Here is a 17,864-nt window from a genome sequence, read left to right as displayed (position 1 = left end):
GAGCTGAATAACTGCATTTCTCTGAAGTTATTATTTCTGATCAGTACTTCAGCAGACGCTTCACATCCATCATTCAGCTCCAGCTGTGCGGCTGTAATTCAGTCTGTCTCGGATATCGATGTTCCCGATGATCTTGATGCGAGTGTGAGACTCTTCAGATGTGATGATAATGTCATGAGGAAATTCAGCAGAATATGAGCTGGAACTGTCAGTGATCTCAGATGGATTTCCTTCAGAAACAGTGAAATAATCCTGGATCTCTCCACTTTCGTTACGGATCATTGGATGTTCAGGGTTCCGTCCAGAAGCCTGTGGTCGTCGCTTGATGAAATACTGGATTATGATGCACTTTCTTACTGGAGATAAAACAGATCCCGCTAAGCTCTGTGTCAGGTCAATAGCTTGTGATTCATGTGTCACTGTGTTTTGTCACCGTCTCAGCGAGTGTTTTTATGAACGGCAAATTCCAGATCAGTGAAAACTGTTTTGTGAGCAAGAATTGAGACATTCGAGACGCCTGATCTGTATGAAAGCTTGTTAAAAAAGGCAATTACGAATTTATATCTCGCAATTCTGATTTTTCTTCTCACAATCCTGACTTTATTTCTCACAAGTTTATAACTTGCAATTCTCACATTATTCCGAGTCTGAATTCTGAAACTAGTAACATTCAAAAAGTTAATGACCTAAAATGTTTCAGAAAAAAATTCCATTAATTTATTTCACACAATAATTATTAGCAATTGTGAGAAATAATGTCAGATTTTAAAACTAGGAATTGCGAGTCAGAATCTGAGTCGGAATTCGTAGTCAGAAACTCGGAATTTCAAATTGGAATTGCGAGTTGGAATTCCAAGTCGGAAACTCAGAATTGTGAGAAATAAAGCCATGGAACTATTTTTCTGAAATGTTTTAGGTCGACTAACTTTTTAATGTTACTACTTGTTTCAGAAGTCAGACTTTATAACTCAGAATTACAAGAAATAAAGTCTGAATTCTGAGTTGTAAATTCCGAGTTGGTATTACAAAGGTTGACCTAAAATGTTTCAGAAAAATGTTCCATGACTTTATTTCACACAATTATTAGCTTTATTATTAGCAATTACGAGAAATAAACTAGATTTTAAAACTAGGAATTGTGATTCGGAATTCCAAGTCGGAAACTCAGAATTGTGAGAAATAAAGCCATGGAACTATTTTTCTGAAATGTTTTAGGTCGACTAACTTTTTAATGTTACTGCTTGTTTCAGAAGTCAGACTTTAAAGATACAGTAAACACAGAGCTGCTAATAATAAAGTCGACATAAAATGTTTCAGAAAAAAGTTCCATGACTTTATTTCTCGCAACTCAAGAGTTTCTGACTTGGAATTCCGACTCATATTTCCGAGTTTCCGACTTTATTTTTTGCAATTCCATGTTATAAAGTCTGAGTTCTGACATTTATAAGTTAGTTGACCTAAAACGTTTCAGAAAAAAAAGTTCTGACTATATTTCTCACAATTCTGAGTTTATAACTCAGAATTCAGACTTTATTATTAGCAACTCTGAGATTACGACTCGGAATTCAGACTTTATTTCTTTATATGGACACTTGGAATTGCAAGTCGTAAGTCCTAGTCGGAAATTCGGATTTGCAAATTAGAATTCCAAGTTGGAAACTCAGAATTGCGAGAAATAAAGTCATGGAACTTTTTTCTGAAATGTTTTATGTCATATAACTTTCTAAATGTCACCCCCCCCCCCAGAATGCTAAAGCCAGCTCTGGTTGCAGTGAGGAATGACAGCAGCTCTACTGACCGACACACTTATCGTTCACAGAACAACAGACTGCTGATGTTGTGCCTGTTTACGGCTTGTTTGTAACATTTTAGACCTTATATATGACATTTTGTTCCTGATTCAAAAAAAAATCTCAGAAAACAAGACTTCTTATATGTAATTTTGCTTCTCCAGTAAATGTCAGTATTAGTACTGGGAAAGAACATCATTTATTTGCAGTGTAACCACGGCATAATCACAGTTCAGGTGCAGTGTTGAGCGTCACGTGAAGCACACTGAGCTTCAGTTCTATAGTGCTGCTGTTGAAACTCCAGCATCGCTTTAATACACAAACCGCATTTTCACACTGTTTTACTGTAGTTCAGCATGTTAAGGGTGTTTTACAGTGATTCACACTTGTTTGATAAGGACACTGCAGAGAGTAGATTGAATCCGAGCAGTGAATGAGATGTGTGTGTGTGTGTGTGTGTGTGTGTGTGTGTGTGTGTGTGTGTGTGTGTGTGTGTGTGTGTGTGTGTGTGAGACACTGATCCTGAGCCTGTTACACTGCAATCAGACACTGAAAGAGATCCATCTGCTTCCTGCCAACTTGTGATGTCATGGGGCTTTTCTTACCCGGCACACACACACACATTTATCCATTTAGGTAAATGAGACTTCTTTTGTTTTTATACAATATTGTGTTTTGTCATCAAACGTTTTTATTCAAACAAACAGGATCCAGCAGAATCTCTGAATCTGAACGCAGCTCACGAGCGTCAGTCGCTCAAACTCATCAACTCACTCTTAGTTATTCCTTCATTAGTGACTGTCATCCGTCTAGAGATGCTGTTTCATTAGATTGTGTAATAGAGCGGATGCCGACACATCCTGCGGGAGGGGGAACACTGTAATCACCGGATTACCGCGACCTCCTAATGGAATCTAATCCCAGAGAAATAATTCATGAAAAATAGCAGCGCATTCCTGCAGCAGAACCACAGGTGACCTCAGACACACGATAATCATATGACACTACTGGAAATCATCACAATAGTTTCACCAATTTCAGCTTCATTTTTAAAGTTATACGAGTTGTTCCGGATGTTCTTTCTTCCGCAGAACAAAAGTTATTTTGAAGAACACTGGGAACCAAACAACATCGGACCCTATTGACTTGCATTGGCATTGTATGGACAAAAACAAACAAAAAAAAGTCAGAATATCTTCATGATGTCTGTCATGTGATTTGACACTGTGAATGTGGGCAGACGTCATTCTCTCACTGCAGATGAACGCTTTTCAGGCTTTAATGTCCCTCGAGAGCGTTCGCCGTCTCTCTATAATCATATCCATGAAAGCACAGAAACACAAGCGGCTGATCCTCTGCGCAGACGCCTCGACCTACAAACATCCGTCTGACCAGCGCTGAAGCCACATCCAATCACCTGTGAGCGGCTCGTCCAATCAGCAGCGGCCGCCTCAATGTCACACACACACACACACACACACACACACACACACACACACACACACACACACACACACACACACACACACACACACACAGATGAAGTGTCAGTGTTTATGAGCGCTCTCATTATCTCTGAGTGCTCTGCTGTCTGTCCGTCTCTCTGTCATTCAGGATAAGCAGGATTCACCCGTTTCTCTGTCCTAAAGGCATTAAATCAGGTTTACAGCTGCAAACATGCGTATGTTTGTCTAAATGAGGACATTTCTGAGACTTCTATTGACATTGAAAACAATTTGGTGTACTTTGAATTGGGCTGATGGTGCAATAAACACTTCTGCGTATTGTCTAATATACCAAGTTTAAGGGTCTATAAAAAAAGAACGGTAGAGTAAAAACTGTTCAAAATGTGTGCGTTATTGGAGCAGTAGCTCTAGTATAAATCACTAATGTTTGTTTGAACTCATCGTTAAAGAAGGCGGAGAATAACCAACACAAATTAGGCTCATGGTGCAATAAGGGGCACTGTGCAAAGTCCAAGATGCCAAGTTCAACGGTCTATAACAACATTGATGCTGCCCAAAATTTGGATTTCATTAGAGCAGTAGCCCTAGTATGAAGCACTTATGTCTGATTTTACACCCTCAGAAGAGGAGGAAAATAACAGAGGCTAATTGGGCTGATGGTGCAATAAACACTTCTGTGAATTGTCTAATATTCCAAGTTTAAGGGTCTATAAAAAAAGAATGGTTAAGTAAAAACTGCCCAAGTTTTCGATTTCTTCAGAGCAGTAGCCCTAGTGTGAAGGTCTTCTGTCGGATTGAACACAGCCTCAAAGACGATGGAGAATAACTAATGCGAATTGGGCTGATGGTGCAATAAACGCTTCTGCGTATTGTCTAATATACCAAGTTCAAGGGTACATAAAAAAAGATTGGTAAAGTAAAAACTGCCCAGATTTTGGATTTCTTCAGAGCAGCAGTTCTTGTATGAAGCACTTTTATCCACATTAAATCACCCTCGCAGGAGACTGAGAATAATAGGCGTGAATTGGGCTGATGGTGCAATAAGGCTTCTGCGTGATGTCTCAAGGGTACATAAAAAAAGAACGGTAGAGTAAAAACTGTTCAAACTTTGGAAGTTATTGTAGCAGCAGAAGCTGTATTATATGCCAATGGTGACAGTTCAAAAATGGGAAAAAAGCACTTTTCGATTGCATGTGACTCAAGAAGAACTCAAAATATCTTGAGAACTTTTCTTTTGGTATTTCCATTTTTAAGGCCCTGTATGGTTCAATTCTAGAGATATGGGGGATCTCATTATGATCATATTAAATGATTTCAGCTTGAACTCTATTACGTATTCAAATGAACATTTGTGCTTGTCAATGTCGCAGGTGGACGAGCTCCAGAAGAGTCTCATCTCAAGGTTTCCAAGACTCCGAAACACACTGTATTGTGACGACAGACACAGACGGACAGAATCCATCAGGACACACTGGATGTGATTCCACATTACGACACGCTCGTGAAGTCCAGCTGAACACCAGCTCAAAATCCCATTAGAAACGCAATTGCTGCATGGAAACGGCAGTCGGAGGGAGTGATTTTTATACGAGGATGATTTCAGTTACAGAGCAGCACGGAAAAAAATTGATTTCCTAGTCGGTATTTTTGTCTTGTTTTCCAGTACAAACATTTAAACATTTAGAAATCAAAATTTACTGGAGAAGCAAAATGACTTATTTTCTAAAAAAATTATCAAATTTAAATGAGCTTACAGTAATAATAATCTGTCAGTCAAACTTAATTCAAAGGAAAAACAAGATTATTTTCTGACCCCATTGGCAGATATTTGTTCCTGTTTTAAGCAGTTTTTCCCTCTCAGCAGATGAAATGCATTGTTGGTAAATTAACATCAGCGCTTTACTAATTCATAAGTTGTTCTGGATAAAATGAATCATGTTAATATAAGCGTCAATATCTGTCTGTGCGTTTGATGTTTGAAGGTCTGATCTCACATGAATCAAACCTCAGACGGTGTTTTGAGTTTCTGTCTGTCTTTAGGCGGCTGGAGTTTGTGATTCTGCTGCTGAACATCATTATCTGAGCTGCGGCCGCTGGGAGCTTTAAACACACACACACACACACACACACACACACACACACACACACACACACGGGCTGATGGCCTGGATACGCTTCAGTCTCACAGGATGTCAGGTGAGATTCTCCTCACACAGATCTCCCAGAATGCTCTCTGCCCGTGTGTGTGTGCGCCACAGGGAATAAAAATACTACAGTAAAAACCTGGAAATCATTTAACAGTAAGTTCCTGTACTATATGCACAAAAAAAACGCCTTACATTTCATGTAATTTTCCAATAAAATTTTACAGTCATCTTTTAATTTACAGTGAAAGCCATAGTTTATTTTTCTCCATTGGCAGATATTTGTTCTTGTTTGAAGCACAAACTCACTTTATTTTGACACATTTCCCACATGGAAAGAACCTATATGTGGATATATGCGTATATATGCCACATATAGGCAAAATTGAGGTGCATATATGTGCATATACAGGAAATATAGGTCTCCTGTATTGCTTCTTCATATCCACATATAAGCCCTATACATACAAGATATGTCTTCTATATAGCTAATGGCAGGATCTGGTCATTTTGTAGCTCATATCTCATTTTTGACTGTCATACATGATGCCTAGCTCATATTTTCTATTATCAAGGCAAAAACTAAGAATTAACGAAAAAAATTCTGCAAGAACTTATGTGCGAACACGTGAAATTGGTATCACATGTAATTGGCATGTTATGGAATTTAACTATGGCAATATATTAACATGATATATTAACTATGATATCTACACGTTTTCCAGAAACATTTACAAGGTCAATTCTTTCTTGTATGAAGATGGTGGAAAAGAAGGAAATGTATAACAAAATATATGTAACATATATATATGTGTATATATATATGTACATATGTGTACATATATATGTGTGTATATATGTACATGTACATATAATATAGGAAAACGGCCAATTTTATATATGTCACATATATTAAAAACCTATATCAAAACCTATATTGAAACATATATGTTTATATAGGTTTTTTCCATGTGGGTTTTCATTAATGAACACTTTATATCTTCAGTCATCTTAATTCTCCAGTAAATGAATCTTGATTTAAGAATGTTTAGATGTTTGTGCTGGAGAACCAGACAGAAACACTGAGGAAGAACATGAGTTTTTTACAGCGTAAAAAAGATATTTGATATTTGCTGGAATAAACACTTTTACTAAGTTTCAGTGATTGTTTCACTTTCATCTCATAAATATAACTTAGTATATCATAATTCTGAATTTTTACATCATAATTATGATTTACAAAAATATAACATGATTTGTTTCTTATGTGGCGGAAACGGACTTCCACAGAAACAGCACTTTAAATCGAGTCTAATGGACTTTTATTTTTTAAAACATATATAATATGTATTATGTAAATATTTTTTTATAATTTCAATCAAGCATTATGAATGCAGAAATTAAGTTAAAATTGAGGTTTGTCTTGAGGCAGCTGCTCTAGAATCTCAAACTCACTGGATCTGGATCTTCATGTCTGTGGGCTTTACTGTCGTACAGGAACATGAGAAACACACACACACACACACACACACACACACACACACACACACACACACAGGAAACGTGTAAAACGTCAAACATCCGATTCAAAACGACTGAGGTTAAAAAACAACACGCTCTTCAATCATAAAAACGAGCTGAACATCATTTCAGAAAGGAAATGACATCATGTCCAGGGTGTGTTAGAAGGAGCTCTCCATCTCCACGTCAGACTTGAGTCCGTTGGCGTCCAGCACGTCCTGCATCTCTCGCTCGTCAGTCTGATCCGCGACTCTGTTGATCTTGGAGAAACTCTGGCTGATCTCCACAAAGGTCTTGTTTTTGGTCTCCGGCAGAACGACGAACAGGTAAACGGCTCCGGTGACACAAACCACCACGAACAGCAGGAAGGCAAACGTCTGCAGCGCCGCCTACAGGAGCACACACACACACACACACACACACACACACACACACACACACACACACACATCGAATCCTCGTCCAACATGCAATGTGTTATTCTAACTGGAAGACCGTCCGAGTATGTTTGGAATACTCATTTCAACATACTACGATTTGGGACACACTACTTCTAATTTCGAACACTACTTAGGACGGATAGTAAGGGGACGCAGCATGAGTCTCACCTGTATGAAGGGGAACAGGAGTCCCACAGCGAAGTTCGAGAGCCAGTTGACGGTGCCGGCGATCATGAACGCCGCCGGACGATACGACTGCTCAAACAGCTCCCCCGTCAACACGAACGGGACGCCACCTAACACACCAGAACATCCGTCAACACATGAACACGAGGAGAACCGTCTACTCTCACCTACGACTGAATCTCTTCACACAATTTCTTCCAATCTCAGTTTTATCATATTTATAAAAGATAGATACGCTAAACCGAGTCTTTCCGAAAAAAGCCGAGCTCCTGGAGGCGTGTCTGCCGTCAGTGCCGTGGGCGGAGCTAAAGAGTCACGAGAGATCGTTATAAATACAAAGGGAACAGAAACGTTCATGTTGTTTACATTATATGCATTTGCGATCTGCAAATCCAGAGCCGAACTGGGACTTGTTTATTCATCACCGAAATCCCGGGAACAAACAAACATACGTGCACAACTCTGTTGCTTCCCCAGAAAAACAAACTTCATCCTCTGTTCCCTTAACGCTGAGTTCTTTGGGAAGCTGAAAAAGGTAATCTTTCCCTCACAACCAAAAACACACTCTGTTGGTGACAGGAGCTGCGTCTCATTTCAGAGGCTGTGTCCTCCGGAGGTCGCATTTGAAGGCTGAATACTTCATCAAGGATGTCATATTTAATAATAAAACTGACTGATATTCATTGTGAGGTGTAAAATACTGTCATTTCTTTCTTACATTGCAATCTAACGCTTATTTTTCTTAAATGAGACTGCCTCGATGATGTATGCAGCCTTCAAAGGGTGCAGCACCTGAATTGGGACACAGCCATTGTTGAAAAATCTCTCGGCTTCCGTATCCCGAACAAAACGTGTTGATGGGCGTGATCTCGCTCTGCTCTGGGTGATGTGTGTGTGTGTGTGTGTGTGTGTGCACGATTATCAGAGAGAAGTGCCCATACAAGGATTTCCGCTCTCTTTTGACGTCATTCAGGACACACTTGAAAAAAACTCTGAGAATCCTTTACTGAAACCGGAAGTGGCACAGAAATACTCCATCATACGTCCAACTCCTGTTTTGAGACTTCGGGCACGTTTATCATGAGAATGCAACTCTTCAACAGTGTAAATAAGTCAGAATGCATGAAATAGCATTACCCCCCCCCCCCCCTTTAAATCTCTTAATGAAACAAAACTGACATTTAAATCTCTAAACGGAACAAATGTTTTTTCCAGTAACATTAATAGAACGTTCATACTAAGTTATCTGGTCTTTAATAACGTTCTCAAAACGTTAGCACAAAAACATTTTTTATACATCGTTCATGGAATGTTTTTTCTGAAACATTTTAGTTGGATGTTCATCTAATGTTTAAAATTATAAAATGGAATGTTCACTTAATGTTTCTACTAACCTAAGCAACATTTAAATAACTGAGAACATTCATTCATAATGTTTCCATAAGTTAATGAAAATGTTTTTAAAACGTTTTTAGAGTATAGTTTTGTTAGCTGGAAATGAATGAACAAATTAACAAATGAATGAATGAGGAGGAACATCGACACAGATCTGCTGCTTTAACACACAATGAATCAGTGTAATGGAGGAATGAGAAGATCAGCCGTCTGTCTGTGTCCTCACAGCTCGTGTCCTGAGGATTTGACACGGATTGAGCGGCACATCTATTTTTAAACATTTGCTTTAATGTTTTTTTGGACAGCAGGAAACATTTGAGTTCCAGCACATCTGGATCAGTCCCTTAATAACACGAACTGCCATGGCCATAATCTGCACACACACACACACACACACACACACACACACACACGGGTCACTGCATCATTACATAAACGGCAGCGAGCTGGTGATGTCAGTGCGCGGATGAAGCACCTGCACACACTCTCCTCTTCATCCCGAGGGAAGAAACGTCACGTCACCTCCAGCTCAGACACACACTGAATCCCAGAATCCCACACTGAGGCACACAGACGTCAGTCCTCAGGAACACGATCGTGTCTAAACTGGGAAACTGCGACGGACGGACGACTAGAACTGACGCTTCAGAAGAAAATGAGGGAATCGATTTAATAATGCAAAGGTGTGCAGGGAAATTCATCTCTTTCCTGCTGTTCAGTGACAGGCTGCTGATATCGAGCTGAAATCTGATTGGTTGCTCTCATCAGTGTCCAAGCGCTTGTTTTAACTCGACTGACAAATGGTTTTTCAAAATGCAATTTAAAATGTGCACCTAAAAATGATTTTTAATTTATTATTTTATTGTTTTATTTAACTACATTTTAAAGCATAAATTACATAAAAAGATTTAAATGTCTATTATTTTTTCATTTTAAAATGGCTTATTAATGTATTATTTTATTTAAAACCTGACTTACACAAACAGTTTTAAATGTCTAATAATTTTTCGATTTAAAATGACATTAATTTTTATCATTTTATTTAAGAACATTTTAGAATGTGAATTAAATAAACAATTTTAATTATCTATTTATTTTTCAATAAAAAATAAAAAATGACTTAATTTATTATTATTTAACATCATTAACATTATTTAACTACATTTTAACTGTAATTTAATCTCTGTAATTTAATTAATCTATTAATTTGCCCATTGTTATGTTTAAATTATTAAAATGATAACTTGCTCTTAGTTTTAACTATTATGCGTCAGTCCTGATCCTCCAAATGTCCATCATTATTCTCTCAGATGTGTGTGTGATTTATGAGGACACAAATGTGTATAATGTCATGTGTATTACACTGATATTATGACATAAACATGAAATATGAGGACATTTCATGAGTCTTCATATTTAAAATAGCTTTAAAAACACACTAAACAATGTTTTATTAAAAATGTGAAAACCATTACGCCTATGGAGAGTCCTCACTGAGATAGCAAAACAAACCTGTGTGTGTGTGTGTGTGTGTGTGTGTGTGTGCACATTAATATTTATTCCTGTCGCCCAGTCAGGAGACAGTGATGCAAATGAGATGCAAACCATCTGCTGGAAACAGCCACAGTTTCTCGATTCATATTCATATGACTGTTCACTTCATTTCATACTGTATATTGGAGCAGTCTATCAGAGATTCAGTGACATCACATCCTTCTGAAGGTCAGCGGACGTACACCGCATCTTATTCAGAACATCTGCTTTATATTCTTAAGATGTTTTTCTCAAAAACCCCAGCGATGAGAACCGAGAGAGGGCTGTGACCTTTGGCCTCCGACTGACCGCACTACCATCACCATACTAATGAAAAATAACTTGAACACACACACACACACACACACACACACACACACACACACACACACACACATGTCTGTACCTGGACCGGAGCAGAAGGAAGCAATCAGAAGCAGAATGGAGGTGAAGCTGAGATACGGCATCCATGAGAACCTGTCCTGCACACACACACACACACACACACACACACACACACACACACACACACACACACACACACACACAGGCTTGAGTTCAGTATCTGTGTGTGTTTAGTGAGTGTTTAATGTGTATCTGATTGTTATTTACCTGAAAATGCAGGAAGACCGTGAGCAGACTGAAGAAAACAGCCATCGCTGAAAATCCAAAGATCAGTAACGGCCGCCGACCGATTTTCTCAATCACTAAACCCTGAAACACACATTTCATTTCATCTTACAGTCGCTTCTTTCACCATTATGGGCTCCTGAGTCACTGATTATGAGTAAAGGACATGAATTAAATAAACATTTTTAATTTTACTTTCAATTTAAAAATTACTTATTTAATATTTTATTCAACAGCATTTTAAAATGTGAATGCATAAACAGTTTTAAATATGTTGTGTTTTTCAATTTAGACATCAGGCGTTGAGACTGACCTGTGGTCCGTCGACACAAAACCTGATCACATGATCACACACACACAGAGTCAGTATTGTGTTCATTGTGATTAGTGATCCATTCACTCAAGATCAGCGAAATATATCTCTTCATGTGACATGTCTGATCAGAGAGCATCATGGGACGGCGGCGAGCGCGGCTGGACGTCACTCACTATCACACGTCAACAGGCTGCCGGAGCTCTTTCTCGTCACTTCCATTGTGCTGCTGCTGCTCTTTATGCGCAATTCCCATGATGCTCTCTGATTTAGTGTCCTGCTCTAACAGGGCAGATCAGTCTTTGATTTCCTGAGAGGAAAAACACACGAGTCTGAACACCAGATGCTCCCCTTTTCCCCTAATCTCATTACAAACCTCAAAACTTACTCAGATATGAGGCTAATTCAGATTCAGATGTAAAGCAGCTCTACAGAAGACAATAGAGTCATTATTCAGATCAATTCAGTTCAATGATTGCTGGACCATCTGTCCTCATTCACTGTCGTCGTTTTCATCGCACTCACCGATATGATGGCGGCCAGCGTCTCGATGCCGCCCGTGCTGAGCGTGATGTAGGGAATCAGCGCCTTCTCGAATCCGGCCTCCTCGAAGATCCCGTTGGTGTAATACCAGATCTACAGAATCAAGAGCATCATGAGCTTCAAACACACGTCTGTGTGTGTGTGTGTGTGTGTGTGTGTGATAAAGCTGTGATGAGGGTCATTGTACAGCTGTCAGGTAGTAGAAAACTTACTAAATTTACTATTAATGTTAATATGATCTTGACTCTGGATGGGTGAATAACAACCTTCATCCTCACGGCTGCATCAGTAACTAAAGTGCAGTTTTTACTGTCACCTAGTTTTTAACTAGAAATCTATATTTTTATTCAGCAAGGACACAATAAATTGATAAAAAGACTGATAATGCCAAAAGTGTCCACAACAGCATAAAGCAGCCAGACTGCACATGTGTGATGTGTGTGATGACCCGTGCAGTGTTTGCAGTGATGTTCCTATGCTGAACTGACGGCGTTTAGTCCGCAGAGCTGATAGCAGCTCATGACCACGATCACAGTGATCAGCTGCCAGCGGAGCGAACGCTTCCGGAACAACTCCATCACAGACGCCGTCCGCTGCGTGTTCTGAGCGCGACTCTCAGCGTGAACCTCGTCCAGCTCGCGGCTCACGTCTGCACGGCCCAGGAACGCCTGGAACGCTGCGACACACACAGACACATGGATTCATGAGGGAAAACTGAACTGTGATGTGATGTTGAGATGATGATGATGACGTGCTCAGCCTCGTTCTGTCAGTCTGAACACACTTGATCACATCAAGGACACAGAAAACCACAATAACTAAAACAAAGCAGAAGAACGTTTGATCTCAGACTGTTTTAAGAGTCCAAACCTCCTCATACTGACCTTGATGACGAGTTATAAAAGAACATTTCACCTTTTTCTGCTCCCACCTCATCCCGGCGTTCCATCAGTAGAAATCTCGGACTCTCGGGTAGAAACGGCAGAACACACAGCTGCAGCAGGGCAGGAAATGCCAAGAAAGCAAACAGGAAGTTCCATCTGCTTTCCTGCAAAAGTACATCAGAGCAGAGGAGACCTTCAGAGAGGCGTGTCTGAGGTTCAGTCCCACACAGGTGATATGACCGGAGGATGAAGGTCAACCGATTTGACCGATAACTCCAGAAGTTTTAAGAGCGACATGTTCTTAGGAAAGAAAGATTACAGTGATGCATTTGAGGATTTTGAAACTATCATTATCTTTTCTCTATGAAAATCCCAGTAGATCAGCATCTTCTGAAATAAAGACCAGCCCGTCTGACACCAACATGCCACGCATCTGCGTTAACGAGCTGTTGAAAAGGTGTACCTAATAAAGTGGCCATTGATGAAGTTCTGTTTTAATGTATAAGATTAAAAATACCTTCATGCAACAATTTTACCTTCAATCCACCAAATGAAAGGAGAAATACATGATAAATGTATTCATTATAAATAATCGATCACAAGGTGTATTTTCCTTGACTTTTGCTGGGCTACAATTCACACTTTTAAAATGAGGCTTCCTCATTAATCCAGGTGCGTGAATCCTGGTTGTGTTGAGGATGTGAATAAAATTAGAAAAAGATCTTGATTTGTAGTAGTTTAATGCTTGTGGAAGAGAACAAATCCTTCAGACAGGCAGAACACGCAGTCATCGGATGATCGCGTCACACCGCCGGCGGCCGCAGACGTCTTCGGGTCAGACGGTGGCAGACGGTCACTGCTGCGTTTGACACCGCAGATCACGACATGCTTTCGGACATGCTGGACAATCATGTGGACGGACAAGAGCCGGATTCAGATCACGACCCCAACAGAAACAGCTGTCCGATCGCACACGACACGGAGCTCCAGACTCCCTCTAAACCAGCCGAAGACTTCAGATGATTCAAATCAGAGCTTGAAAAATCAGTTAAAAATACTACAGATCAAGATCTTATGAGGACGCATATATATGTATATTTTAAAAGTGTGATTTCTAGACCTGCAAAAGTCATGGAAAGCCTGGATTATTCCAAGCTTTTATCAGACACACACACACGTCTGTAGACTCACCTGTCCGAATATCTCAGGCAGTCCGAGCACCTGCCCGATGAAAACACCCAGACAGATGAAGATGGCGTGAAACTGACCGATGGAGCCGCGGATCTGCCGAGGAGAGATCTCACCCAGATACATGGGCAGCACGCTGAGAGACACACCTGACACACACACACATATTATATGAATAAACTTTTATATTAGATGCGATTAATCGATTTGACTGCACTAATGCATTTATATACAACAGATATTACAGAAATCCCATGAGCTGTTTCACTGTGATTGGCTGATTATTTGATACTTTCTTTTAGGGCCAATCAGGACTGACCTGAATCCATGCCGATGATAAACCGACCAATGATGAGCATCTCAAAGGATCCGGCCGTCTCTCCCAGAGCCAATAGGAGCGCAGCGATCAGAGCCAGAGCATTATTGGCCAGAAGAGTTCCTTTCCTACAGACACAGACAGAGAGATGCTGCTACTGTATGAAAACAAACAGTGTCCATCAATCACATGATGTTTAACAGTAAAAACTGACGAACATGAACAAATAAATGCAGTCAGATCTCTTCAAGAACAACAAAACTAAAATCTTCAACCCTGAAGAACATCTGAAACTATCTGACAGACGTTACTGAGTAAAGTCACGCTTTACAGACGCAGCCCTTCACCTGCTGGATGCAAAAACCCCTACAGACCAGACGGGAAGAAAACACTTAGCAACCTCATAGCAACAGATTCACCCAGAGCACACACACACACACACACACACACACACACACACACACTCACACACAGAATTGGTCAGTGAATTTGACAGTCTCTGTCTCTGTTGCTAACGCCGCCGCTGTGTTGTTGTTGTTTAGTGTTCAGGCATCAGCCAATGAAACGTCTTCCCGCTCTGCAGACATCAGGTGTTCCTGCAGACGTCTGATGCGGCCTGACAGCGACTGACCGCTCGTCTGCTCTCAGCTGTCACCGCACCGATGAAGAGCATCGCAAACACGGAGAAGAACCGTAAAATAATATATTTTATTAGTTTAGCTGCATGTCACATGACCATTAACTGATATCAGAGAACCGTGACGCATAACCTGATCCTGGAACAACATTCAAATCAACCAATCAGATCTGAGGGACAAGTTTACAGATTATGTCAGATTTAGGCTTAAAATCATGAATTGGTGTTTCTACATCAGTGTTATTCATCTATCATTTCCCTCTGATTTTTGGGATCACTTATGGGTAGGGATAGGAAGACTAAATCTTCAGACTAGAATGTTGTTCCAGGATCAACAAAATATGTAACGCATCTAACTCAGCAAAATCAGGACGTGCGACCCTGAACATGCACACGTGTTGTTAAATGATTGAAATATTAACTTAAAATCTCAGAATGACAAAAACACTCGGGAATCGTTGATCTGAAATGTAATAAAGGCCGGACTTTCATTCTGTGGTTTTCTGCTAAAGAGAAACTGATCCAGCAGGACTGTGAATGACAGTCAGATCTGATCTGATCACACTCTCCAGCGGTTCCCAGAGTTAATCAGCCGTGTGTGTGTGTGTGTGTGTGTGTGTGTGTGTGTGTGTGTGTGTGTTCAGTCCTTCTGTGATTGGCTGGTTTCTAAGGCTCTGGTCTCTCGGTGACCTACAGACGCGTGTGTCCGTCACTGTCAGCTGATCCACTGATCCAGGCGCTCGGGTTCAGCCCCGGCGCTCCTGCTGTTAACTCTGGAAGATCCGGAATATCTCGCAGCTTTGGATTTAAACACGGACTATAAACATTCCGCAGGGATTTTGGCTCATGCTGAGTAAATAACATCATACAGATCCAGCTGCTATTTTAGACTCACGCTGTTCCACTTCTGCCCAACACTGTCGTCATGTGTGTGTGTGTGAGAGAGTGTGTGTGTGTGTGTGAGAGAGAGTGTTTTTCTGATTCATGAGGGCACAAATGTGTATAATGTCATGTGTATTACACTGGTATTACGACGTAAACATGAAATATGAGGACATTTCATGAGTCTTCATATTTAAAATAGCTTTAAAAACACACTAAACAATGTTTTATTATAAATGTAAAAATGCAGACAGTGATGGTTAGGTTTAGGAGTAGAGGTAGAGGAGGAGGAGAGAATGTACAGTTTGTACAGTATAAAAACCATTAAAGGATTACTCCACTTTTAAATAAACTTTTGCTGATAATTTACTCACCCCCATGTCATCCAAGATGTCCATGTCTTTCTTTCTTCAGTCGAAAAGAAATGAAGGTTTTTGATGTAAACATTCTAGGATTTTTCTCCATAGCCTATCATTCATTTCAATGGGCACCAAATGGTTGAAGGTCCAAATGGCAGTTTCAGTGCAGCTTCAAAGAGCTTTAAACGATACCAGACGATGAATAAGGGTCTTATCTAGCGAAACGACTGGTCATTTTAAAAAAAAATAAAAAAGTTTAAGTTTTATAAGCACAAATGCTGGCCTTGCTCTTTTCTCACGTCACGTAATAGCCTACGCAATTACGTTGAAAAGGTCACGGCTGACGTAGGCGGAAGTATCGAGTCAGTGTTTATGCTGCGTTCACGTCACCTCGTATTTACCGGAATCTTGAAATGACAACACGTGACGTTATATTCGGAGCTGTTCACGTCCTTTTGGTCCTTGAACTGGGAATTATGCGTTTCCATGGCAGCACTGTCGACACCTAAATGAATCTACCGCGGTCAGGTGGTACAGCGCGGCCACGTGGTATATCTGGGAGCTTTCAGAAAACTCCCAGGTTACAAGCTGTAATTACGAGCTCTACGAGGACGTGAACGCTTTTTACAAGCTAGAATCTCGTAACTACAGGAATTACGAGGCCACGTGAACGCACCTTTACATTACAAATGTGCGGAAGGAGGATCGTATACACATATTCAAATGTCTTTGTGTCAGTTTATTGTTTAACCCTTTGAGCGGTACGTTCCCACATATGGGATGTTTATTTCTGTGCCGTTGGGCGTACGGTTCCACATATGGGATTTAGAATGTTCAGCGACGTCACATAACTGCCAGATTCAAACTGTGCTTTCGCGCTCTGGCTGCGAGACGGACGCGCGCTCTCTTGTCATCACAGCTATGCAGTGTTTTCAGCCACATAATGTTTCTTTTAAGGTTTCAGACATTTAAATACGCATAAGCACCATTAAACAATACATTTGGAGTTTATAAAATACACACTTATGTCAGACGTCAGTGGAAGCATCAATAAACAGTGAATTCAAATATAATTTGCCGACATTTATTCATATCAGACACACATAATGGGTCTAAGTAACTATAAAGTTAACTCTCTTATTCTTCCAGTTCACCAGCCACTTACTTGCATATATTTCAGAAGAAACTGACGTATTCACCTGCTGTAAATCAGACTGACAGAACTCTGTGAACTGCAGCGCAAACTAAAATGGCGGCGCCCATCTCGCATTATAGATCAAGATAAATATCATTTATAAAGGTTTTTAAACGACAAAACACACTCACTTACACATATTTGAGAATCGGAATATCATATAGTTGAAGACATGTAAGCAAGTTTGCGAATATTTTAAATAAAAAAGGAAAAACAAAATAATCCATCTCTCATACAGTGTTATTGTGGCTACGTTCAGCGCTCGTGACACGCACGCGTCGCCATGGAAACAATAAGGGCAAACGTTCTAAAATAAGGGTCGCCTTAAAAAAACTCACTCTGTCGGTCAGTTAGAATATTTTAAACTCGCGCTTGAAAGGTGTGCGTATCCTGGGTGTTTTAATATTAGAAAGCCTAAAAGAACATTTTTGTCAGGACAGAA

The 17,864-nt window shown here is 40.1% G+C and overlaps 1 protein-coding gene across 7 annotated transcripts in view; it reads right to left on the bottom strand.

Moving 5' to 3' along the window:
* slc2a9l2 (solute carrier family 2 member 9, like 2) overlaps positions 1-17,864 on the bottom strand; it is a 49,759-nt gene that overhangs the window by 13,425 nt on the left and 18,470 nt on the right. For 6 of the 7 annotated variants that reach the window (XM_048188982.1, XM_048188977.1, XM_048188980.1 and 3 more), the window contains 9 exons: positions 14,353-14,477; positions 14,037-14,182; positions 12,877-13,009; positions 12,450-12,637; positions 11,944-12,054; positions 11,088-11,189; positions 10,882-10,957; positions 7,530-7,657; positions 6,530-7,310 (listed from right to left, as the gene is read on the bottom strand). In XM_048188982.1, the coding sequence (XP_048044939.1) occupies positions 7,083-7,310; positions 7,530-7,657; positions 10,882-10,957; positions 11,088-11,189; positions 11,944-12,054; positions 12,450-12,637; positions 12,877-13,009; positions 14,037-14,182; positions 14,353-14,477 (1,237 nt within the window). In that variant the 3' untranslated portion in view covers positions 6,530-7,082. Of the gene's footprint in view, positions 1-6,529; positions 7,311-7,529; positions 7,658-10,881; positions 10,958-11,087; positions 11,190-11,943; positions 12,055-12,449; positions 12,638-12,876; positions 13,010-14,036; positions 14,183-14,352; positions 14,478-17,864 lie in introns of those variants that run through there. The other variant, XR_007184666.1, reaches the window with a different exon arrangement.

Source organism: Megalobrama amblycephala, linkage group LG4, assembly GCF_018812025.1.
Source record: "Megalobrama amblycephala isolate DHTTF-2021 linkage group LG4, ASM1881202v1, whole genome shotgun sequence".
Taxonomy (NCBI): domain Eukaryota; kingdom Metazoa; phylum Chordata; class Actinopteri; order Cypriniformes; family Xenocyprididae; genus Megalobrama; species Megalobrama amblycephala.
This window is presented reverse-complemented; position numbering and strand designations above follow the sequence as displayed.